At 36.1% G+C, this 26,554-nt stretch overlaps 1 protein-coding gene across 1 annotated transcript in view; it reads left to right on the top strand.

The window, feature by feature from the left end:
• The window catches only part of LOC140245751 (uncharacterized), a 94,609-nt gene that overhangs the window by 13,205 nt on the left and 54,850 nt on the right, over positions 1-26,554 (top strand). The window contains exons 4-7 of the mRNA XM_072325276.1: positions 7,630-7,755; positions 14,935-16,484; positions 17,283-17,444; positions 24,119-24,301. Coding sequence (XP_072181377.1) covers positions 7,630-7,755; positions 14,935-16,484; positions 17,283-17,444; positions 24,119-24,301 — 2,021 coding nt within the window. The remainder of the gene's footprint in view (positions 1-7,629; positions 7,756-14,934; positions 16,485-17,282; positions 17,445-24,118; positions 24,302-26,554) is intronic.

Raw genomic sequence — 26,554 nt, 5'->3', positions numbered from 1 at the left:
AAAACAGGCAGGAAAGTGTGTTTTTTAGCAGTTTATCTCGATTTTTTTTTTTGGCAGAATAGTGTGATTAAGTGTGTCTTTAGAGTCCCCTTTTCATTTCTTAAAAACCTTGTACACACTCTTCACTTTCAACTATAATAACTTTTTGAAAGGATGATGCTCCTGCTTTGAAAGTTGGCATTAATTATGGGCAAAATGTGTTGATAAGACATGCTTAATTTCAGTTTAATCTAATTCAATTCAATTCAATTCAATTCAATTCATTTATTTTCATTCTTCTTCTTTCTTCTTTTTCAACAAAAACATAACACAAGATAAATCAGGTTGTACATCATAAACAAAGAACATTTGTCTTAATTAATAAATGGTATCAATAAACATAGGAGCGCATACTGTCAAAAAAAAATATAATACAAAGTCATGCTTCAGTTGAAAAAAAAAAAGGAAGAAAGAATAGAGAGGTCCACTAAAAAGCAAAGCTTGTAGATTGTGAACCACTCATAAAACCTATAAATTACTTATTTACAAACACTTGTGACGAATATAATATACGACAGGACGGGACAAAACAGAAGAAACGCAACAACATGACACAACTTGCCAGAATAGATGAAAAGTATGGATGGAAAGAAAGAAGAAAAGAGAGAATGAGAGAATACCTACACGCTGAATAAGGGAAATGGAACAGAGGATGGTAGAGAATGTGCTTCATAGAGTTGGTGCTGCATGCAGCTGAACAAGGATTGTAATGGCTACTTCTTTACGTAATAATAAATTCAGTGTTTGAATGATTGGTGGGTGGATGATGAACTCTGAGGTTAACAAAAACCACAGCTGTTAATGGAAAACAAAAAACATGTCAGGGAGGATTTCATAAAAAAAAAGTTTCAACTTGCGCTTAAAAGAATACAAAGATGGGGATTTTTTTATTTCACAGCTCAGTGAGTTCCAAAATCTAGGACCAGTGTATATAAATGTATTCTGAGCCAATAAAGTTCTCAGGAGGGGTAAATGAAACTCATTAGATTGTCTAGTGGGATAATCATGAAAAGACTGGTTCCGTGGGAACATTGAATTAAAAATACTGGGAAGTGCATTTACATTGTAATTAAACATAAACTGACCAAGTTGAAAAAAATACAAATCTTTAATTTTCAAAATCTCATGTTTAATGAATAATGGCTCTGTATGGGAACGTGGCGGGACGCCACAAATAATACGAATAACCTTTTTTTTTTTTTGTAACAAAAGTAATTTATCTAGTAAGTTTTGATGGGCACTACCGCACGCTAGGAGTCCGTAATTAAGATAAGGTAAAATTAGAGAAAAATACAACGTCAACAAAGAGGACAATGGAATATGAAGCTTGAGTCTATTAATAATACCAATATTGCGTGAAATTATTGTAATATGTTAGTAATATGCGGCCTCCACGAAAGTTTATCATCCACTGTGATACCAAGGAATTTTATATGAGGAACTCGTTCTAACAAAGTGTTATCAAGAACAAAACCTGTGTCTAAATCTTCTAAAGAATTACTAAAAAACATATACTTAGTTTTCTGAAGATTAAGAGATAATTTATTAGCTCTTATCCACTGATTTACTTTTTTTCAATTCGGAATTAACTATGCGTACAAGAGTATCTGGATTTTGGTGAGAAAAGAAAATATTTGAATCGTCAGCAAAAAGTATAAATGTGTGACGCTCCAACAAAATGAGTCATAAGTCGCACGGGGAGTTTTCCCGCAATGAGCCGAAAATGAAGGGGAAGCACTGCTCGGGTCGAAAATTTTTTATGACGGATTTTAATTCCTTGATGTTTTATCTATTTGTACAGAAAATTTCAGCGTGTAAAAATGAGTACAAGTGTCCCAAATCACAGTTTTTCTGAGACCATTTTTTTCGGTTACATTTTTTTCGAGCGCTCGCCTTTGCGTTGCGTTTCGCACCTATTGTTCTCGCCCGATCGAGACTCCGCCTCCGTTGCTAGGGCGTATGCTAATGAGGCATTGCTCTTGACCCCATTGAAGACAAAACAAAGCATGGTGCGTGCGGCGGCGGCGGCGAGGGCTTTAGAATTACGCAATAATAGTGAGCTGACCAAGGCTATCAATTGCATGACCAGCGAGTTGCGTTTGATACATGCACCACATTTCATGAAGTGGTGATTGATGTGACGCACAAATGGCGCTGAAAAATTTTATTCCAACGACGATCACGCAAAATTTATGATACTTTATCAATGAGCTAAAATGATCACATATCGAACTTGAAACCTCTCTAGTGATGCGTGTGTGTACTTTTACAACGGTTATTGGCCTCATTAATGGATTCATTCAAATGATTATAACTTCCGTTCCCTGGTATGTGACTTGCTGTTTAAAGTTCATTTTTGGAGATATAGTAGGGCCTAAGTTGTCAATTATTTTCGTTTTTATAAAGTCGACAATTCGTGTGATAATTAGTCAAATGTATGTAATGCGTAATATTATTTCCCTGGTTAATAAAAATTATTGCCCTATTTACTTATGATGGTTTGGGCCGTGACGGCATGGAGAGAAATCGGAAGACAAACATCATTATAATGCCCAAATAGCTTGTGTTCCCTTTGGAGGATATTCTGACTCTTGTCATCTGTGTACTTTTTAGAAGTAAGAACTATTTGAGAAAGTGACAGAAAGCTGTGTCGCTACTCAAAAGTATGCTTCTTCATTTTTTTTTTTTATCAGAATGTTTGTAATGATAGCTGTTTGTCGTGTATTACGCGTAGCTGACATGTGAGAGGTCAAGTCTGCAAAGAATTTGGCTAACAGCTTTGCGAAGTAGCAGCGCTAATTGCCTATTGAATTGTGTATTGTCAGGAATTCGAATAAAAGAACTCGGGCGACACTGTTCACGCCTTTTATGCGAGTAAACCCCGCATCAACGAAGCCTTGAACAATGAAAGGTAAACTTCCTGCTATCAAGGGGTGGATAATCACGCAACCAGTATTCTTTCTTCGCCATTGATAGCAGAATCAGTGACATACTGTAATGGAGCAACAGTGTTGGAGGATCGGCATTATGTCTGCTAATTTGTAAAGGAATTTTTCAGTCCCCTTTTGTGTTCAGAACCACAGTCAGGGACGCTAACTTACTTTATCTCTTACAAGCTATCGTTACTATCTTAAAACGTGAATTTTATGAAAGGTTAAAAGCGATCGCGGAATCAGTTCTTCTGCGTGACACCAGGCTTTTATGAAAGCATACCAAGCTTAAATCGTTTACCTGTATAGAAAGGGCGGGAATACACACTTATCGCAATAATCCGGAATTGAGAGTGATACACTCTACTATTTTTCTTCATCTTTACCCCGACACTGCCCGACAAAGACCATGGTAATTCAAAACAAACAAACGAACAAACAAACAAACAAACAAACAAGCAGTTGCATTATATCAGAACGTACAGAATTTTTGTGTTTAATGTATTTATAGGTCATCTCTTGATGTATAGTAGGCATTTGTTGTCGTTTTTTTATAGCGTTTCCTAATAAATGCCTTTAGCGAAAACCCAACACAACTTTTATCGAGGGAAGGGAACTTTGAATTTGAATATAACATAGTTTACAAAAATCAGACATGTAAATAAGGCAATCATATACATCCGCATGGCCGATTGTAATCTCTTACTTTGACTATTAAACATGATCGCCTGCATTTACATGTTTTTTCGAATTTCTTGAACTTTGCCTCACTTTCTCTTTCTTTCTTTTTTAACAATTGCTCGCAATATTTAAAAATCGTAACACAGTCTGCTATCCCACAATATAATGTTCCATTTGTTTCGGCACTTATTGTTGGTCGGGTGACGCCAAATGTTGGAAACTTGAGCGATGATACATGCCATTTTGTTTGTTGGTTTTCGTCTCATCGCTCAAAAGAATTTTGACTATGATTACAGAGGTATCATCTACAAGACTTAACTGATGGTTTACAGAAGTGATCATTAATTCAGTAAGGATAAGTCAACAAGTCATGAATTCACTTTACCCATCATGTCTAATCGCACTACGACATTGTTAAGGTAACCGCGCCTTTTAATTCTCATAGTTCAAACTAATTCTTGACATAATCAAAACAAATAGTTCTTTATATAATTTCTCAAAATACTCAAAAGATGGCGTAAGTCAAAACTTTCTACAAAGATTGCATACGGCAATCTTTACTGGCCTAAACAAGTTTTCTAGAGCTATCAGTTCCCCCTATGACGATAACTTCGATTGCGTTTTGAACTTGTACCGAACTACTTTCAAAACGGCTATTACCTTTATAGTTCGATTAATGAACCAGTCTTTTGAATTCATAACCAACATTCGTAATCGTAACCATCACAGTAACGTAATCCTGTCAATAACAGTTGGAAATGTAAATGCTATTAGCGCAAAATAATTAAGTAACGATTATCTTCATACATTCTAATTCCTACGTGATGTCGCTACGAAAATGACACATGGTTTGACTTCTGCTTCAAGCAAATAAAAGTAAAAAGGAACGGGATATACTTCTAATGATAATACCACACCGTACAATGCATTCCACTGTATTTGGTAACGTTTGGTTACGTTTCTGTACGCTTTACGTAAGGAAAATAAAAGGGAGATTGATGCTATTAACATGCTAACGCACAACGCATTAAAATACATCGTGTACAATGTAATGTTTTAGTATACGGTTTGAAACTTTGAATTTGCGAGTCCTTTATAAAGTTATAAGGGTTATTACATTATCAAGCAAAAATTAAAGTATTTAAGGTTTCGGATTTGCTCAGAAGACTAACAATGCTATATACATGTATGACGATCGTTCGCAACAGAGACAATCCGCTTCAACAGATATACAATGTAATTCTGTTTTCATACATTGAAAGAGAAACGTAAAGAAGTCTAATTTTTAACTTCATTTAGCTTTCTCACCAATTGAACTTTTTATCTGCCATGCATGATATCGCTGTGTACAGTGTGTTCTATTAATTCTATTGAATTATTTAATTGGCGTGCCTGTTTTTTATGCAGAATATTACAGGTAAGTATAAATTCATAATGTTTGTACATATGACATGTTCGTTGTTTTGTATTTTCATTTTTATAATATATCACGTGTCCATTATCTGATTCTAACCACGAAAATATGGCGACTGTTTAAATGCGGAGTATATGTACTGGAAAACTAATGTCTCCTGCCAGTATAGACAAACTAATTTCTAGTCTATCCCCGCTTAAAATGGAAATAGAAAAAAAAAAACAAACAAACCCGAAGTTCGACTTTCAGCACATTTCAACCGTTTTGTATAGTGCCTGATACATGTAATGGACATAATTCTTTAGCGCATAAGCAATCACACAACTTTCGGGAATAAATGTATGTCTTAATGACTGTATCTCATGGAAGAAAACTCGTCTCCTTGCCTCAATTTTAGCTTCTTCCCTTTTCAAGCTTGCGGGAAAGAAATAGTTGAACATCAATCGCAATCATAAAGAGAGGCACATCCTTAAAAATAAACACAGGAGTACTGAGACACACTACGAAATAAAAACGGGCCTTTTATCACTATTGACAACACATGACATTGAAATTTTTTTTTTTTTTTTGGGGGGGGGGGGGTAATACGATTGTTCTGAAAGTTCGTTAATCACACAATGAAATATGGTTCGCTATTAGCTTAGGTTCGTTAACAAGAAAATCAAATGCGGTTCCTTTTCCGGTGGTTCCTTTACCCGAAAGTAATCAAGCAATCATTTTTATTTTAGTAAGGTTTGTGAATACAAAACGAAATGAGGAAGGCCTAAGTATTAATTCAGAATATTTGTCAGTATAATTATCTATCTCAAATGCAGAAAGATTGTAACTGTAAATGTGATGTAAAAAACATTAAGCTTAAGCCACAAGTTAATGGTTCTTTATATGCTATGGTATTACAAAAGTGACCGAGAATAAGAAATATATTTATGATACAATAATATAAACCCAACGTGAAGCTCTCAGGCCTACATCAACCTTTGCTTCTGATACGTATAGTATGTGCAGCATTGGCAAGTGTGATAAGCGATAATTACTGTGGACGCAACGTCTATAAAGGAATGTGCCTAGTATGGCGGGAATTCAGAATGTTACGACTGTATACACCTGCAGCAGAACAGACGCGAAAGCAGTCTTTGATGCTCTGCAACATTACGACCATGTGCATAATTTGAGGGTTTTTTGGTACATGCAAAGAACACGATCTCAAAAGACGACTATCGTTAATTAACTTCATTGATTTTCTCTACCGATGCTGTCTTTTGAACTCCCGCCTACAATGGGTTCACAGGTTCTATTTAGCTATTGGTACTTGCTAAACGTTTCCATTGACAACAACATGGGAGGAGAATGGAAGCGATCAGTGCCCTCACTAAAAGACACTTCTCGTAATACGCATTGCGTGCCTTTTTTTCTTTCTACTGTTTCCTATTGTTTGTGAGTTCAAAACTTGCGGCAAACTACAACGCAGCCGACACACAACGCGTACCGACTCATTCATGCGGCGGCAGCGGCACGGACACAAACGCACCGAAGTTTACATTCGGGCTGCCGTATTGGTCAGAATCGTTAATGATAGATCTGTCCTGCGATTGGTTAATTATTTTACACACCCAAGCTATCGCCCTATATGGTAGTGCGTGCGATGGAGCGTAAACGCTGTCGCTAAGCAGGACTGTTGTATTGTTTCGTCCCGTGAAAGAAACAGGTCGTGAGCTTGAACATAGCCTGAACTTTCAGAGCGATTTTCTCCGTTATTTAGAAAATGGACTGACATCATAAGCGTAGTTAATATTCGTTTTTATGATCTATAGGGATGTCGAAATGAGTTGTATTATATATCAGTGTAAAGCTTAGAGTCTGTAGAATTCACATATAGGCATAACTACGATTTCATTTTTTGCGACTTTTGACTCATTCCGACGGAGCGCATCACAAATGAGAGTATGTCAGATGATCTACAAAAGTCATTGATATAAATGATAAAAAGTAAAGGTCCTAATAAACTACCCTGTGGGACGCCACATTTAATTAATTCTAAACTCGAGCTGTACTCGTTCAGAGATACATATTGTTTAATCCCTTCGTTGTTGTTACGCCGGTGGTTTCATCCTGATTTTTGCCCCATTCATCGCACAGCCAGCACGGCTTGGTAAAGATTAAGCGCTTGAATAGACACTGTACTTAAGAGCCTCTTTTCTCAGTTCACACTTTTCCTGAGTGTGTGCTTTCTTTCCAATATTTAGATAGGTTAGGAGAGTCCATTTGATTTGAGTTATACATCATTTTAAAGTTTAAAATCTGTTCTCTCAGAATATGCTCTTAACTAAAATTTCAAGTCTGGCGACTTTCTGCTTGTTTTGTGACGCAGGGTCACATTTAGTACCTTTTGGATGGGAACTCGTCACTATGGTTATGCTCGTATTTTTTATTACTTTTTTGATAATAAAATGCAAATGTTGTTATGCTGTAGTACGTCGAATCACGTATCTGCGGGTTAATTGTTTTCTTCTGAAATCTAGTAATTCGTAAATGACGTGTTCTATCTCTGCCTTTATCACATCTCAGGAAATGGTAATAATGTCGGATTGATCTGTGGTCTAGGCTTGGGGGTAACGTTTGTGTTATTGATGGCATTTTTGCTACTTGGAAAGTTTCTGCAGAAGAACTATCCGAACTATTTACCGCGTCAAGGTAAGAATACTGTTGCTTGTTTTTGTTGCCTCTCCATAACTATTCATTTATATTCATATGTTTCTTTGGGGGTTTTTAATAATCTCATAAAATGCAGTGATCAAAGATTCACATTAAAGCAATTGCACGTTTTTTTTTTTTGTTTTTTTTTTGTTGTTGATATTATTATACGACTAAAATCGTGGTAATTACACACGTCCCTCCACCCCCACCCCCTGAAAAAAATAATAACAGTGAGTTTAGGTACAGATATCAACAAGATTTGAATTCAATGTTAGCAGTGTTACTCTTCACACTCACAATACTGAACCAAAAGGGTATTTAGTTACAAGGTCTACTTTAACTTATATTGTCATTATTTTTTTCTGAAAGAACTGATTATTGGCGACTCATTTTTCTTGACATTTTTACCCTTGTAGATGACTCCTACCAGAAATATTTATAGACAAATGTTTACTAAACGTTCTCAGGTATAAAGCAAGGATGAAGGCAGAAAAAAAAAAAATAGGGAAAATATCTCGGTGTTTGTTTTTGTTTTTTGCTTTTTGTCTGTTTGTGTGTGTGTGTGTTTGTTTGTTTGTTGTTTTTTTTTTCGTGTATTTGTGTGTGGGCGTGTTTGTATTGATTATGAATCTATCTCGTTTCCCTTACAAGCTATATACTATACGTGTTTTTAAATATTTTGTGTTTCAAATAATGGCATTTGTCTTCCCTGATATTTCCGTTGTAAATATCACTTTGCACAGGATGTGACTGGAATCCCTACTGGCGGATACCACAGAACCCAAATGAATATGATGAAGAAGAAAGAACAAGGCTGAGTATGAAAGACAATTAATTGACCATAATGCTATCCTTGCAATGTTCGAACGATGAAAGCAGTTATTACGCATTTCGTAATGACCCTTGCCCGAATATACTCGGGACTTGTCTTCAACGGAAAGCATGCGAATCAAATTAAATCTACCATTTTCTTTCCCTCTCTCTCTCTCTCTCTCTATCTATCTTTTCCTCATAAGCGTTATAATGCTAAGTAGAAGCGCTCAGGTTTTGTTTTAATTTTTTTTATTGAAATTGATTAGGTTTATTTCCATCAGAAATATTCAATTTCAATCTCAATTCAAGTTCAGTCCATCTATAATCATTCTTCTTCGTGTCTTTTCCAACAAAACATTACACAAAATTAATCTGCAATTACATCATAAACATAAACATTCGACTTTGCAAAAAATAAAAGATACAGATAAACAAAAGAATGCATACTGACAAAAAGTACACAGTTATGCTTCAGTTAAAAAAAAAACGAACTGAGAGGTTCACTTTAAAGCAACTTATATGTTGCGTACCACTCAAAAAATGAATTGTTTATTTACCAACAATTATCACATATATAATTTACAACACAAAGGAACAAAACAGGAGAAACGCAAAAGCATGACACAACCTGACAGAATAGATGGAAAGAATGGAAGAAGAGAAAGGAAAAAAAAAAAAAGAATGCCTACACGTTGAACAAGGGAAATAGAACAGGAGGTGACTGAGGATGTGCTTCAGAGAGCTGGTACTGCACGCAGCTGTGCAAAGATTGTGATGGCTACTTCATCACGTAATAAACGTTTCAGTGATCGATTGATTGGTGGATGGATGATGAACCCTGAGGTTGATGAGATCTAACTAGTAAAGAAAAAATATCGAAATATAGAATTTAACGGAAGGAATTTCAACTTGCGCTTAAAAGAATGCAAAGATTGGGATTTTTTTATATTATTTTACAGCTTAACTAATTCTAAAATCTAGGACCGGTGTATTTTATTCTGAGATAAAAAAAAAAGAGGGATAAATGAAATTCATTAGATTGCGTAGTGGGATAATTTTGAAAAAAAAAAATGGTTCCGTGGGAATATTGAATCTAAAATACTGAGAAGTGCATTTACATTGTAATTTAGTTTAAACTGACCAAATTTAAAAATGTACAAATCTTTCATTTTCAAAATCTTATATTCAGTAAATAATGGCTCTGAATGGGAACGTGGCGGGACGCTAAAAATAATACGAAGTGCCTCTTTTTGCAGTGACAATAATGTATCTATGTGACAATAATGTATGCAGTGACAATAATGATGGAATCCCATTTTCTTTGCTCACTTTTCCACTAATAATATATCTTGTAAAGTTTAATGGACACTACACTATGCCAGGATTCGGTAATTCAGATAAGGTAAAAAAAAAATACAACGTCAACAAAGAGAACAAAGGAATATGAGACTTGAATCTATCTATGATTCCAATATTACGTGAAATCATTGTACTAATGTTAATAATATGTGACCGTGCACCTCAAAACGAACATAAAGTCGCACACACTGATTTTGCGCGAGGACTGAAAATAAGTGTATGGGTCAACCTAGCCGAACTTGATTTTTTTTTTTCATATTTTCTGAAAGAGCGGGTCTTCCTTTACATTATGCTAAAATTTGGTATCATGAAACGGGCAGGAAAGTGTGTTTTTTTTAGCAGTTTATCTGGAACATTTTTGGTAGAATAGTGTGATTAGGTGTGTCTTTAGAATTCCTTTTTCATTTCTGAATTCTTGACTTCTGAATTTCTGAATTTCTGTGTTAATGAGGCATGCTTAATTTCAGTTTAATCTGATAATCCCTTCATTGTTGTTACTCTGGTGGTTTACTTCCTGTTTTTTGTCCCATTCATCGCACAGCCAGCACGGTTTGGTAAAGATTAAGCGCTTGAATAGACACTGTACTTCAGAGCCTATTTTCTCAGTTCACACTTTTCCTGAGTTTGTGCTTTCTTTCCAACATTTAGATAGGTTAGGAGAGTCCATTTGATTTGAGTTATACATCATCTTAAAGCTTAAAGTCTGTTCTTTCAGAATATGGTCTTAACTATAAATTCATGTCTAGCGACTTTTTGTTTGTTTTGAGGTGCAGGGTCACATATGCGACCTCCACGAAAGTTTATCGTCTACTGTCATACCAAGGAATTTTATATGAGATACACGTTCTATCAGAGTGTCATCAAAAAATGATATTTGTGCGTAAAGCTTCTATGGTATTTCTTAAAGCATATACTTAGTCTTCCGGAGATTAAGTGATAATTAAAATCTCTCATCCACTGAGCTACATTTTTAAATTTGGAATTAACAATGCGTTCGAGAGTATCTCGATTTTGGTGAGAAACGAAAATATTCGAATCATCAGCAAAAAGTATAAATGAGAGAATATCAGATGATCTGCAAAATCCATTAATAAATATGTGACCCGCTCCAACAAAAGGATCCGAAAGTCAGGGGAGGACGATTATTTTCTGAAAATGGCATGACATTATTCTCTTACTCTTCCATTGTAATATATATAATATAATATAACATGACTCATGAAAGTACTTGGTTGCGGAGATATCGATGATTTTATTAGCGCATGTCGAGTGGTTTTAGAAAATCAGCGTTTCGAGAAAACCGCCTTCAAAATTTTCCTTCCTGACGCTATCATGATCAAGGAAAAGGAAGACGGTTTTCACCGTTTGACAATAGAAGGTACGCTCCTAGCAACCTCCGCAATGATCACTCAAGCTTACGCGCCAGCGGTCTACGCACGACCAATCAGTAACAATGATGCCACGCACTGACCAATGAGATCACTCCCTCGTTGCTAGGGGCGGAGTCTAACTGCGGAGTCTAGCTGCGGCGCTAAATCCAAATCTTTGGACACGTTTCTGCTCTGTTGAAAGTTGGAAAATCATGGCCCAGAAAAATGCCATTTTCTTACCTTTCCTTTGGTCATTTAGCTTCGAAATTTTGGTAGATGATAGACGAAACATTAGACTAAAAAAATATGTCAAAAACTGAAATCCGAACGTTTTGACCTATTTTCATGATCTGATTTCAAACTCAATTTTCTCGGCTAACCCGTCAGCGACTATAGGATCCTTTTGTTGTAGAGGGTCACATATATTATGATAAAAACTAAAGGCCCTAATAAGTTACCCTTTGGGACGCCACATTTAATGAATTCTATGTTAGAGTCGTTCTCGTTCAGAGATACTTATTGTTTGCGATTTTGTAGGTAACTCCTGAACTATTCCAAGACCTACCCCCGTATTCCATAGTGAAACAATTTATGAAGTATAATTTCATGATTTCTTGTTTCGAAGGCCATGGAGAAGTCGAGGAAGATATCAATACGATGAGAATGACTATCAATAGTATACGCGGCGTGGTCAATAAACTTCAAAAGGGCATGAATTTTTAAAAACATTATAACAATTAAGAAAATCAAATGATCATGTAAATATCCATTTTTCCCAAACCTGAATTCCAAATAACACAAATTAATCAATTACACATGTTTGTATCCATCAAGGCTGTTTCCCCTGCTTATGCAAGGTTGACATTACCAGGTCCTACTCATCATTATAAACTGTGCATTTCCATGATAAAACGTTAAAACACTGCTGAGCGTTGAGATCACACAGATACACAGACACACATACACACACACACACACACACAAACAAACAAACACACTCTCTCAAAACAGGCACACCTTGAAATTACCAAGACACAAGCATTAAAAAATATCAAAATTGCAAATTGCACATCCTGGGCTATTGGATAATAAAGAACAACAATCATACCCATGAATTCGAAGACAAAAATGCACAAGTCTTAAATCAAACCAGCGATGTATTATCTGTAGTGTGAGTTTAGAGATCATAAATCAACACTGTGGGATATATTAAAAACAAACAAAAATATGGCGGGTATATTAAAAAAAATTATATAGATGAAATAAGCAGATGATTCAATTGAAACACTTTAGACATGATGGTACAACTGAGCAACAGAATGCACGTGAACTTTGGATCTATCGGGAATGACTCACACAAGCAGACCTCTAAAGTACAATGTATGTGGAGTGTCATTGCTCGAAATGTTTTGTGCGTATTGTTTTCTTTTATTATTTAAACGCGTTATATTTCTTTCAAATATCAGTTTAAAAAAGGAAGAATGTTACACGTAGAATTCCATTGTAATATATAAGGTAATGTCAGCAGACATCACAAGCTTAGTTGCTTCCATCAATCTCAATGCAAAATCATTCCTTTACGCTTTGCGGATCCCCCCCCCCCCGAAAAAAAAACAAAAACAAAAACAAAGACAAAAAACATATGTTTCATGTAATAATTGTGATCGGCTACAACAAAAGGATCCTAAAGTCGCTGACGTTGAGTTTGAAGACACATCATCAAAATTGGTCAAAACAATCGGATTTCTGTTTTTGGCATAATTTTGTGCTCGAATGTTTTGTCTAGCGTCTGCCGAAATGTCGAAGCTAAATGATCAAAGGAAAGGCAAGAAACCAGCGGGGTTTTTTCGGTTTTTTCGGGTTTTTTTTTTTCGTTTTTTTTTTTGTTTTGTTTTGTTTTTTTTTTCGGGGGGGGGGGCGGGCATGATTTTCCGACTTTCAATGGAGTTGACAACGGAAACGTGTCCGAAGATTTGGATTTAGCGTTGCAGCTAGACTCCGCCTCTAAGTAACGAGGGAGTTATCTTAGTGGTCAGTGCGTGGCATCCTGATTACTGATTGGTCGTGCGTAGACCGCTGGCGCTAAGCTTGAATGAACATCTAGTGTCAAGCGGTGAAAAACTGTCTCGCCTCCCCTTGACTATGATAACGTCGAAAGGATAACTTGAAGGTATTTTTTTCTCGAAACTCTGATTTCCTCAACCACTTGACATGCGCTTATAAAATCATCGATATCACCGCAACGGAGTTTTTTATGAGTTGTCTTATACATGAAATTAAAGTTGAAGAGAAAAGGAATAATGTCATGCAATTTTTAGAACATTGTCCTCCCCGAATTTTGGATTCTTTTGTTGTAGCGGGTCACAATTTTATTATTTGATTTTTTTTTTCGTTTTTTATGTGTTTTATGATTATAATCAGGACAGTTTGTTTTCTAACCGAATTTTTAGTAAGCCAACCTGCAGGCGTGCGTAAATGATTTTGTAATGTTTTGAATTTTAATATTTATCCTATCATTTTACGTACATGTGATATATTTCGCTTTATATCTCTGTAACTATACATGCAGTGTATATATATATATATATATATATATATATATATAAACCCTTCAAGAAAAGTTTGGAAATCTGAGTTTGATCAGTCGTTACTCATCTTTTCTTAGAAATTATTCATTGTGCTTAGTACCACAGAAAGATTGTTTAATTCTCTTTAAAATGATACCATACTTGTTATGATTATCGTATACATGGAGGCGCAGTGCTTACAAATATGAGGTAAAGTCAGAATTGAAAAGTTGCAAAATGGCCCATTTTTGACGTCCGTATTGCAGTTTCCTCGTAATGAGTGAGTTCCCGATTTTTTTCTTTGGTGTTCATTTACTGTAACATCAGCATTTTTAAGCAGTGAAACATGTATGCGTTCAACCAAACAGATAAACACACACACACACACACACACACACACATGCACAGCATTACATACACATGCACATACACACACACACCTCCCCCCCCCCCCTCTCTCTCTCTCTCTCTCCCTCTCTCTCTCTCTCGGGAAAGTTGCGCACATGTCTCGCTGTATGTGGTTTTGCGTTGTCATTTTTATGAAGCATCTCAGCTTAAATTTGCCCTGTGGCGCGGGGTTTTTGAACATTGCTTACAAGTGGCATGATGTACAACCATAAAACTTGATTAGCTATCAAAATTGCCTGGCATGCCACCACTGGAAACTTGAATGTGAAGTTAAGATGTCTACTGAAATTTGCCTTTATGGCTGACCAGTTGAGAACAAAAGACATAACACACAAAAAAACATGTTCTTTATGTACTCTTCACGACCATTCTCATTCATAAGGACAGTTCTTGTTCGTTTTGCAACTTTTCAATACAGACCTTATCAGACACTTTTGAATACAGTTCTATACTCGATAATATAATCATAATGATTAGGATATCATTTTGAAGGGAATTTAATACTCTTTCCATTGATATCAAGCATGTATTGTATAGTGCTTACAAACTGGAGATATTTACAACTGAAGTCAGATTTCCAAACTTTTTTGAAGGGTTTTATACATACATAGATGCATGTAGGAATCTTTTGTCTTTGATCATTTGCTTCACTTTTATAGAGTCTTTAACAGGCAATTCGCTCACAGATGAACAAATACGGCAATGCAAACATGACTTGAAGGTGTATTACCGAAAGACACGACGAAAGATCACGGTGGATCCACTCAACTTTGTGGAACGTGTTAACTTGGATGAGATTTACACCAATTTGAGTCTAATCGATAAAAGTAGCATGCGTAGAACACCAATAACGTACGAGGATCTTTTGACCAATGATGACATTGGGAATCTTTCAAAGCGCCTTTTGATCCAGGGTGAGGGAGGCGTCGGTAAAACAACACTTTGCGCAAAAATAGCCTGGGACTGGTGCCAGGAAAAGATTCTCCAGGATCTGGACATGGTGATCGTAATTCCTCTTCGAGATGTGACTGTCGAAAAAACTATTGGCGGCATTGTGGAAAGATATCTTTCTGACTCAAATGAAGCAACATCAGCTCAGATAGATGACTACATTTCTACAAATCTAAATAAAGTACTCCTCATATTTGATGGTTTTGACGAGTTCAGCGGGAAAATAAAAGGAAAGAGCAGCAGTGAGGTCATTCGCATTCTAGGATTAGAACAATACGAGTCATGCAAGGTTATTGTGACCTCAAGACCATGGAGAACAGATGAGTTTAGATTGTACAAGAGTCTTGCCATGGCTTACACTTTTATTAGCGTTGAAGGATTTAACAAGGAAAATCTAAGTGAATACATCAGAAAGTACTTTCGAATAAGAGATAGGGATGCTCTTGCAGAAACCTTGCTGAATTTCATGGATGAAAATGATGTCCTCCGAAACAACATGGCTCCGTTCCCCATCTTTTGTGCAATGCTTTGCCTCATGTGGAACGACGTCAGTGAAGAGAGACGAAAGGAACTGCAAAAACTACAAACTTTTTCGGAAATTTTCCGTGAAATGATAACATCGTTGAAAGAACATTACGCGGCAAAATTTTGTGAAAATCTTCAGACTCAAAACAACATCGATGAAGCTTTCCAAGAAGCTAGTAGAGCAATTCAAGACATTAGTGCTACAGCACTGGATGGCATATTAGAAAAAAGGCTTTCGTTTCCTGAAAAACAATTTAGGATGTGTCATGATGCCATGGAAACATGCTGCAAAGTGGGTGTTTTGACAATAGAAAAGGACATCGACCGGAAGAGTCGGCACGATACCAATATTCCATCATCCTTTGTTGTGTCAATAGTTTCGTTTCCCCATAAACTGTTCCAAGAATATATCGCAGGTATACATATTGCCACTTTATTCGAGACAAACCGTCCTACATACATCAAAGTAAAAAAGAAGCTTATCCGTCAATATAAAGAGTTTCGGTACCTTCTCTACTTTGCCTCGGCTGTCAAGAAAGAACTAGGCCTCGATATCATGGATGGCTTGATAAAGAAAGATGACCTGCATTTCTGCCTTGATGTTGCCTTTGAATGTCATACAGAGGAAGCGGCCAGAGCAGTAGGAAAACGATGGGAAGATTTCAAACTATCACCTGATATGTCAGAACATACAAAGGCTGGCGTTGTTTTCATGGGGAATTGTGATCAAGCGGTGAGTGATAAGCCTTTGATATCAATTTCAAAACTATTACGCAGAATGACATTGAAATTCTAGTCCATTGTTTGTGTTATGTATGTGTGTGTGCGCGAGCGCGCGCACTAGTGTGATGTGTGTGTGTGCGTGTGTGTGTGTGTGTGTATGTGTCTGTGTGTGTGAATGATTGGACAATGATATTGCCAACCCCTTTCATTCTCGCATTTGTCCTGTTTGTTTGGAGCGGATAATGGAGTTTTGAACAGTTTTGAAGGAGCTCTATATCGATTGACAGTATACATTCTTTAAAGTGGTTAATACCGATATCATATCACCATGCAGATGTTTACCTATAAGGCAATGTCATTTCTTTTCTTCTTTTTTTTTCGGAAAAGTTCATCCCACTCGTTGTTTTTCTCGATAACGTACAAATTCATTCTAATCTGTAAATGTATTTCAGCTATAGGGCATAAGAAATTTTTCTTTTTGTTGTGTGAAGCAATAACATAACATTGGAAGATAAGTGCAAGTATGATTTCGCACTTGATAAAAAATCAGATCGATCTGACATAAATCCAGTTGCCAAATTGACATCGGTTATATAGTGAACATGTCAGCTTGACCAGGATTGTACTGAAAGCATGGATGCTGTTTTGTAGTCAAGTCCATTGTGACCCTCTTTATGTGTTTGTATGGTCTTTTTTATTCTTCCTAATTGCCCATCCTTAAAATACATTTTTTTTTTTTTTTTGTTCTGGCATCACTCTTCTTATAGATACTAATTGTTACTATAGCTTATTCATCATTCGTCTCTAGGAAACGTTACTTATCAATGATGTAAGTTGCGGAAAAACTGTGTCACGTTATCTGGCGGAAGGTATGTGTTCCAGCTCTGTACTGCGCAAAGTTGCATTGGAAAATACACAATTACACCCAACCTTCTACACGATCATGGGTAAAGAAGCTTCAAACTGCAAGGTAAGGCTTCATGACGCTAGTTTTATAATTGGTTGTTATAGCAATTAGACTTACCATGGATTGTTACTACAGTTTTTTTTTTTATCGCTGTTTAATGATAATAATAATAGTGATATTAATGATAATAATAATGATAATAATAGTAATAATAACAACAATAACAATCATAATGATGATAATCATAATAACTACGATAACAGTAATAATAATCATCATCATTATTGTAATCATAATTATGATAGAAAATACGTTGTAAGACATTCTTTGTGTTAATATTACTTTGGTTGCCTCATAAAATACCGATTAAAGAAAAATGACTAAAAATTGACTCGATGTAAATTTAAAAATCACGGTCAATGGAAGAAAGGAAGCGAAAATAATGACCAAATTATTTGAAAAAAAAGATGATGAGGAATTTATTCTTATGGATCTCTTATAAAAGAACCTACTCGTTTTGGTCTAGTGGTAAGTATACGCCCTTGTCCATATCACTCGCCTCTGTATTTGCGCTCTGGTTGTTCTTTGTCCTCGGGAATGCCTTCGGAGGTTGTACGTCCTGAGGAAGAAGCAAAGCTGTTGTCGGACCAAATAGGCACGAATATTATTTAACATCAAAACCCCATCTGTTCTGCAGCTCTTAACTACGGTTCCACATAACGCCGAAAGCATGAATTAACACTCTCAACTTTCTACAGGCTGAAAGGGTTCCGAACATCATCTCCACACTCCCTATACGTATTCCATTTCATTTATTTCATTAATTTATTTAAGCACGGCAAATCCGAAAACTGTTTTTCCGCAGGTCCGCGAGGATGAAAAAAAAAAAAACAAACAAACAAACACATAAATATACATGTAACAGAAATGAAAGGAAAACCTTTACATAAAAAACAACAAAATGTAGAAAACAGACAAACATGGTGATGAAACTACAGCATAGATTTCGACAAAAACAAACGATCAATCAAAGATAACCATGCACAATGTCTATACAAGTACATCACCGTAATAAAAGATACGAAAACAAAGGAGAGTTCAGGAGAGGGAGAGAGAGAGAGATAGAGAGACAGACAGACAAAAGAGACAGAAGGAAAGAGGCATGGGGATAACGAGAGAAAAAAGCGCATGCAATGGCGAAAAAGTAGCCCTGAGGTTTAGTCGCAAACCTGTGCGAAATACATGTAATTCTACAATACAGTCGCGTAACCATGGTAACGGTAGGCACAACGCCGTGCGATTTGTTGGTTTTGGTCGTGCATCAATAATCGCTCTTAGTTAAAGGGGCGAGGTTTGTAGGGTGACCATGAGTTGAATTTTAGCAACGCTTGCATGATCTTATGTTGAATGCTTACCGTGCGAATCTTGACAAATTGCCAAAAATCGCAGAAACTCAGCGTATAAACGTCCATACACTCGTGTTCAACTTTGGAGGCGGTTATGATTGGGGGATATGTAAGTCACATAAGTCGTCCCATTAAATCTGAAAAAAAAAGTATATTAACGTAATCACATTCGAAGGAAAAGTCACGTGCATGTGTGTGTTTTTTCTTTCTTTCTGTCTTTTAACAGACCACTTTGGTACTTTCTATATTAACAATATTAAACAAAAATTGGATGAAAGTTTTGAGTGTACCCTTGATTTCACCTTCCTAACATTCACCTATTTTACTTTATATACTTATCTGTCCTTCTTGTATCTCCCTCCCTCTACTGAAGAAGTCGCTGTTCTGGAAGACCTAATCATCAAATACCAAAGTCATTGATGACTCTTCGATTGAAACAAAATTCACAGAAAACTAGAGGGGCCGTCAAAGGCGGCAGACCCACGCCTTAGCGGCGGTACAGAGTCTGGGTAAACATACTGTGCATTCGGTCACCTACCAGAATTTGGTCACTTACCCGTAGGCCCTATCACTTATCACGAGCCAGTGAGTTCTACCAAAGATCGTACACTTCAGTGTACGATCTTTGGTTCTAAATAAAGTCACATCATACGCAAATCACATCATTTCACATTCTGGAACACTCATTCACAACAGGAAAGCCCTTAGTCTCTTCTAAAAATCTATTGAAAAAACCCTAATTCTACCCTCAAAAGCGCAGAATCGGAACTTTTCCAAGCGAGCGCGAATTAAATCTTAAAGGGTCTACGGGTCGCCGAAAAAGCGTTAAGAATCGAGAAATACGCCGTTTTCTTATGGGATATTTTGCTTATAGCAAGCCGAGAGTGTGATGGTATCAAAGGTCGTATGAGTGTACGATCTTTGATGGTATCCACAAAAGCGCAAAAGAAAAACAACATTTGGGTACCCCCCGGGCAATTACCCCTACGGCAATTATTCAATGCAAAGGTTGAATGCAAATGGCTACTGCACCAGTATTCGGTCACCAACGAGCGCCGCAGCGTCCCCGATGCAATTTTGCGCCAACAGGGTAGAGCGCGATGAATTTTCAGCGGCCTTGAACACACATTGACATTGAACGCGCATATCGTGCAATTTGACTGGGACCGAGCAAAATTTGTCCGCGATCGAGGAATGCTCCTCCAACGAAAAAAAAAAAGAATCATGTTAATTTGAAAAATCACCAAGTACGGGCCAGTTTGTGACGACGGAGAGCGAACTTTCATAAATCCAGAAGGACATAGTCCCTCAAATAAACGTAAATATCGGAATTCTTACGAACATTTGAGCAGCGAAGTCGGATCGTTTGGGAAAATATTTGGTTTTTCGTATGGTAGCGGAAAATCGCAAAGTAAGAAACGGGAAATGTTCGGTAATCATGTAGAAATGCTCACCATGCACACTTACCATAATGAAAACTTCTTGTAGCTATCAGAAATGTCAAGAGGGACCATATCTGGGGGTTTCATGAAATTTCATAGTCAATTACAGATGAAAAGTAGCTAATTTTGACTCAAAAGTACGCCTATAGACGGCTGTGTCAGCGTAGCATGATGGATGATCGATTATGTGGAAGAGCGATATAACGATGGTAATCGATCGTTGTAGTCTGTGATACAGCCGCTTGTATGGTGTTTAACCACAATAATTACGTCGGCTCGACAGTAAAATGTGGAAGAAAGAAAGTGATCTTGATATGTCTGTTTTTTTTTTGTTTGTTTTTTTTTCGTTTTAGTTAATTTTCTCCTGCGTGTGACTGTATATCTGTCAACATTTTTTGCTGACTAAATGATGGACGGATGATATGTGTAAAAAATACCAATAAAACTAAAAGATATATGAAAAAATGGGAATTATCCATCATGAATATTGCACAATAAAATGGATTTTTACTACAAAACAAAAGCAAATACTGGGGTTGCAGTTTTTGCATATATACAAAACTAAAATGAAATGGAAAAAGTAAATACTATCATAAAGACAATTACTTTCTACTATAAGTTGAACCTATCAATTAAAAACAAATTACTATTTCAATTTCAATATTCTGTTTCTTTTTAGGTAAAATGAGCACTTTATGAGAAGTCTACAACATTGATACATGATTGTATAACATAACATACACTTTTTGTAATACTACTCTCATTGATTTATTAAATTAGGCCTATAAATAATTATGTAGATTACTAGAAACAAATCCTCTTTGAATTCAACTTCCTTCTCATCTTCTTTCTCTCTCTTTCTCTCTCCCTCCTAATACCGTAATAGCCTAACCTTTTTCTTCCACTTTTCCTTCAACCTCATTCTATTCCCTTCAACACTATTCAAATTGAATTATTATTATCAACTTTTGTCATGATAAAATCAATACTTGCCACAATATTTATAAAAACGATCGATGTCTAAATCCTGGTATGAATAATCTGTATCAATAATTTGAATAGTGATAATCATGACAGTGGCAATGAAAACAAAGAACTATCACAATAGCTCACTTGAGCCTTCGACTCAATAAGACAGTAAGAAAAAAAAATACGAAAAAGAAAGTAGGGGCTACACGTATTGCAAGAGTCAAGTTCGATATTGTTAGTAAGCGGCTAATTAGAGACTACCAGAATCGATTATAATAATTGACATCGTTCACTGCGAAATCGGTGCACTACTTACATTGGAGACTATGTTCGCGACCAACGTACTTTTCAACTCCGATTTCTCATTTTTCTTACCTTTTCGGCTTTCTAATTCCATGTAAACTCTCTGATAGAATCTCCAATAGCTGCACAAAATTGTATTGACAAACGGCGAAGCGAACGGTAGGTGTGCATTTCTACATGATTACCAAATGTTCGGAGTGGTCACTTATACCATGGGCTCAAAACTTCAAGGTCACACAGAATTTGCAAGGGTCAACCGATTACCACCAAAATCTAATCGATTCTTTCCTGTCATTATCCAAACATTCCCTGAACATTTCGTGCAAATCCGTTTACCCGTTCTCCTGTTATCTTATACACGAACAAACAAACAAACAAACAAACAAACAAAAAACAAACACACACACAAACAAACAAACAAACTACAAAACCCTTTACATAACCCCCTGCCGATTTTCATCGGCGCGGGTAATTACAACTTTGCAAAATTCTATGATGTGTTTGTGCTATAATCTTGAACATGGCAAATCGTCATACGTCTGTTCATTCACAAATGGGGGATTCAACAACAGCAGAGATGATGAATTCGAACAATTTCGGTGGACGTCCACAGGAAATAAAAGGAATTGTAAATATAAAGAGCAAAACGTTCACTTAAACTAGACCATTAAAGGTTCTCCGACGTACCCGTGATGCATGTAGGCCCTAAACCCTTTCCACACGTACGATTTTGTTTAGTACTTAACCCTTGCATGTAAAGTTCAATCTCTTGTCATGTACCATCGTTTGTTAAGCTATTTTGTCTTCAAATGGTATGAAAAAATGCGCGATGAAAGGTTTGTTTCAAAAGAAATCGTTATTCTTCATGCACCATAAAATGCTGAATATGATCAGTATTAAAAATACAAAGCTTAAATAGAATGATAACGACCGTGTCAATACAACCGTTTCTACCAATATTTTCGATCATCACAGGTTTTATGATCATAAACAGTTGATGCACGGACATAAATTACTTGTAAATCTATCAATAGAGTTAAACCTATCTACAATAGCGTATAATTATCATAGCTGCAACGTTTCTTGCCATCAGCAAGGTCAGCTGTTTTTTTTTTCTTTTTATTGTGCCATATTCCACATTTCAACAAATACATAAAACATAAACATCACAATACAAAAGCCTGGATGAATTGTCAAGTACAGCTTATAAGACAATAAAACATGTGAAATATGAGGAATCTTCATAGAAGCATTGCTTGTAGGGTGTAGATTCCCAGATGCGGATGTGAGATTATTTCTTACTTGGTATATATGTAATTAAATGAATGACAATTTGTGAATTGGAGAAATATAAACGCCGAAAAGTAAAAAAGAAAAAGAAAAAAACAAAGAAAACAATGTCCGCGGCACAAGAATTCTTGAGAGTTGCGTGATCACCCGAGCGAGGTACAAGTCAGATGCAGTGTACAGTAGCAGAGATACCAAATGTGTACAAAGGAAGTTCAGGAGATAATACAGAAATCACGAGCGAGGCACATGTTACATAATTGATAATGTCAGTAATGTGAAGTATGAACAGAGAATGTCGAGTAGGATTGAAGAACAGCTATTGATATAAATTCAGAAAAATTAGTTGTTAAGAGTGTTACAATAATCTGTTAGTTATAATATGTTAATTGAGCCCACCACTTCGCTTTCATGTTTCGATTATTGTCAATACCTTATAATTTGACGTGGCTTCGCCCAGTTGTATCATATCATTTCAGTTGTAGAGTATTGTTGGATGGGTGCTTCCTTCTTTCTAACATGATTTTAGACATGCATCGATATAATGCATAACAAATATAATAATCACTATGTCTTGTTCTTGTCTTGGGATTGATTACAATAACAATGTTCCTAAAAAACAGCACATATCCTGCAGCAAGTCTATAGCAATAGTGACCTCATCAAAATGATGAATTATCATATCTATATTTTCAACAAAAAAGAAAGAAAGGGCTTCACTGAATTTGGGTGGGCTTAAACATAGTTATGTTGAGTTTTTGTTTTGTTTTTTGCTCACAATTTGAAATATTGAAGGAACTATAAACAACATGTCACCTGCTTTCGTAAGTGTGTTCGTTAGTTATGTAAATACCTACATTTATTTTTGTTTTAATCTTACACTTAGCGATATGTCATTACTACCGTTACTGCTGTTAATGGACACCATATTGCTAGCAGAAAAAATGTTGATTTTGTAAGGCCAAGTGCCAAGTCCTCCTTCATTCATGAAATTTTGCGATAGGCCTATTTTGTCTAAACAAAATTATATTTCAAATGTACTGGATTTATGTGGAAAATGTGTGGAAAACGAACAAGAGTAAATTCCAGGTTTGTGTTGTTATTATTTAATCTTTATGTGAGCAGTCTATCTAGTTTATCTTGTAATTATGTATAAGGCGATAAACTTGTTTATGTAACCATCATGAGGCTTTCGTCCAGCTGCTTATGCATACATAATTGTATTGTGTTCTTTTCGTGTTTTGATTGCGTTCAGTCATTCATTCTTTCAGTATTTTATAAACATCTACTTCATGTTATGACTTGTTTGTTTTTGCGTTTTATTCTACAGATTCAAGACCTTGAGTTGCTTTTTCAACGTTTGGATGACGGTTCTCAACATCTATCTTCAATCTGGGAAGACTTGACCAAATGGATATTCACCATGCCAAGACTTTCGAACTTCATTATGACATGTCCTTTCCTGGACGGTATTTTCTTTTCAAAAGCCGCCGCCTCAGCATCAGCTTGTCAGGTAGTGTACCACCTTGGACTGTGTTCGATGTGAATTTGGTCGCTAATGTTCATAATTTTGTCATGATCAGTCGCCATTTCTGGGTTATTTTCTGTATGTCAATTCATGATTCAGATGACATTCTCTGAGTTGGGTGTATTTTTTAAATAAATTTAGTTCAATTCAACTTATTTTCATATTTCTCAATGAAAGAATGCACATCAAATATAATAAAGTGAAGTGAATCATAATGCCCGGCTTGGAGGCACAGGATATTGACATGAACGTATAAAACATAGTGGTCATTCTTCGTAGGTTTGGCTCTATGTATTAGGCTAAAGAAATAATTATGATGGAACCTACTGAAAAGCGACCTTGTTAAGCGTAGGTCCCAAATTCTGAATGAAGTGAAAGGTACAGATTAGGAGCACGGATGCAACATATGAAGAAAACAAAAATGAAAGGCAAAAATATCCGGGGCAATAACACAATCTTCTCAATACAAATAGTAATAAACAGACAACCACATGATGCATACGTAAGAATAGTTGATTTAGCAATGTTGACAATAATGGTGTAATAATACAATTTGAATTCGCTCCCTCCAAGAGGATCTCACTCCGTCTCATAAACGTACCCCCGTATGCTCTAATCATAGTCCTTCCGCACCATTTTTTTCACTATGTTTAATTTCATACAAACTCGCTTTGAAATGCTCTATAAACGCGACTTTGCACTCTATTTTTACAAAAAATCCTTACCGCGGTTTGGGGGTATCCTCTCCCAGCCCCTCCCCCCATCTCGGTCACTTCGCTCCCTCTCCGAGGATCTCACTCTCACTTCACATAGTCACATAAATGTACCCCTGTACGTTATATTCGTAGTCCTTCGCGCTATTTTTTTTCTTCACCATGTTTAATCAATGCCATTTCACGCATTACACGCTCGCAGCACTGAATAATAATAATTTTGATAACATGTTAATATATATGTATATATACATATATATATATATATATATATATATATATATATATATCTTTTAAGTATCACACATCCATAATATTCTGATAGTTGGCGTGCACCATTGCTTAAAAAGATTCTTGACAACATTATCGATTTCTATGAAAGCAACGTCCACAATAATGCAATGCGAAATCCAATGTCACATGTCGCTTCAAGAATATTGCACACGAGGCGTATCTCTGTATTGGGACAGTAGGCCTATGTATTGCGGTTTTATGACATTATTTTGTATCTGATCCTCCACATGTCGTTAGAAAATTATCAGATTCGTGTGCATACAACAATTCCAGGTTTCTGCTTGACTTGTAACGTTGGCTCGATTTCTTTTCTTCAATCAGCTATTGTGTGTTAATGTTTTTTTTTTTCTACAGCTTGACAAGAACGAGTGGATATTCACTATGCCACGTTTTTCGAGGTTCAGTGTGACATGTTCCTCCCTTGACTGTAGCGTTTTCAAACAAGCAGCCGCCTCAGCCTCATCCTGCCAGGTATGTTAACCCGTTCCTTACGGGAACCTGGTTTACCAGGTTCCCAAAATGAAGACAAGGGTGCCTGCTTCAGTGACCTAAATGGACCATAGTTATTACTATGCAGTATTCTCCACATGCCGTGATACAATATATCACGGTTTTGAAGCGATTTTGACATCCAAAGCGGAACAATCATAATATTATTATGATTGTTCCGCTTTGGATGTCAAAATCGCTTCAAAACCAATTTTCATCAAATGATTAACGTCGATTTCGTTCTTGGAATTACGTATTGTTTTTGTTTTTGTTTTTCATATGAAAAAAAAAACCAAAATCTATTCTCATCTTCGTGTATTTATAATAGATACCTGACATCCTGAGGTAAGGTCTCAACCAAAATTTTACAATTCCTTCAAGGTTTGTAAATTTTAAGAGGATAAGGATGAACGATGCAAGATTTGATACTGTAAAAAAGGGCTATAACTGCACTGTCACCAAATGCTAACTGTTATCAAAAATAGAAATAGGACGCTCTTACAGAATGTAATCTTATAACTTTAATACAATCAGGTAAAAGCAATCGTTTTGTCCCAGTTAGTTTAATCATCTTGTAATTAGTTTTAAAAAAATAGCTTTAACGTGGACATTTTCGGTAACCGAAGCTGATTTTTTTTTTTTTTTCAGGAAAGCTCAAATATTATGTATCTGCATGAGCAAAGATATAATGCAGGAACAAATACAATCAATCGTACAATCAATTAATGCTAATCTTTATTCG

Source organism: Diadema setosum, unplaced genomic scaffold (genome assembly GCF_964275005.1).
Source record: "Diadema setosum unplaced genomic scaffold, eeDiaSeto1 scaffold_29, whole genome shotgun sequence".
Lineage (NCBI taxonomy): Eukaryota > Metazoa > Echinodermata > Echinoidea > Diadematoida > Diadematidae > Diadema > Diadema setosum.
This window is presented reverse-complemented; position numbering and strand designations above follow the sequence as displayed.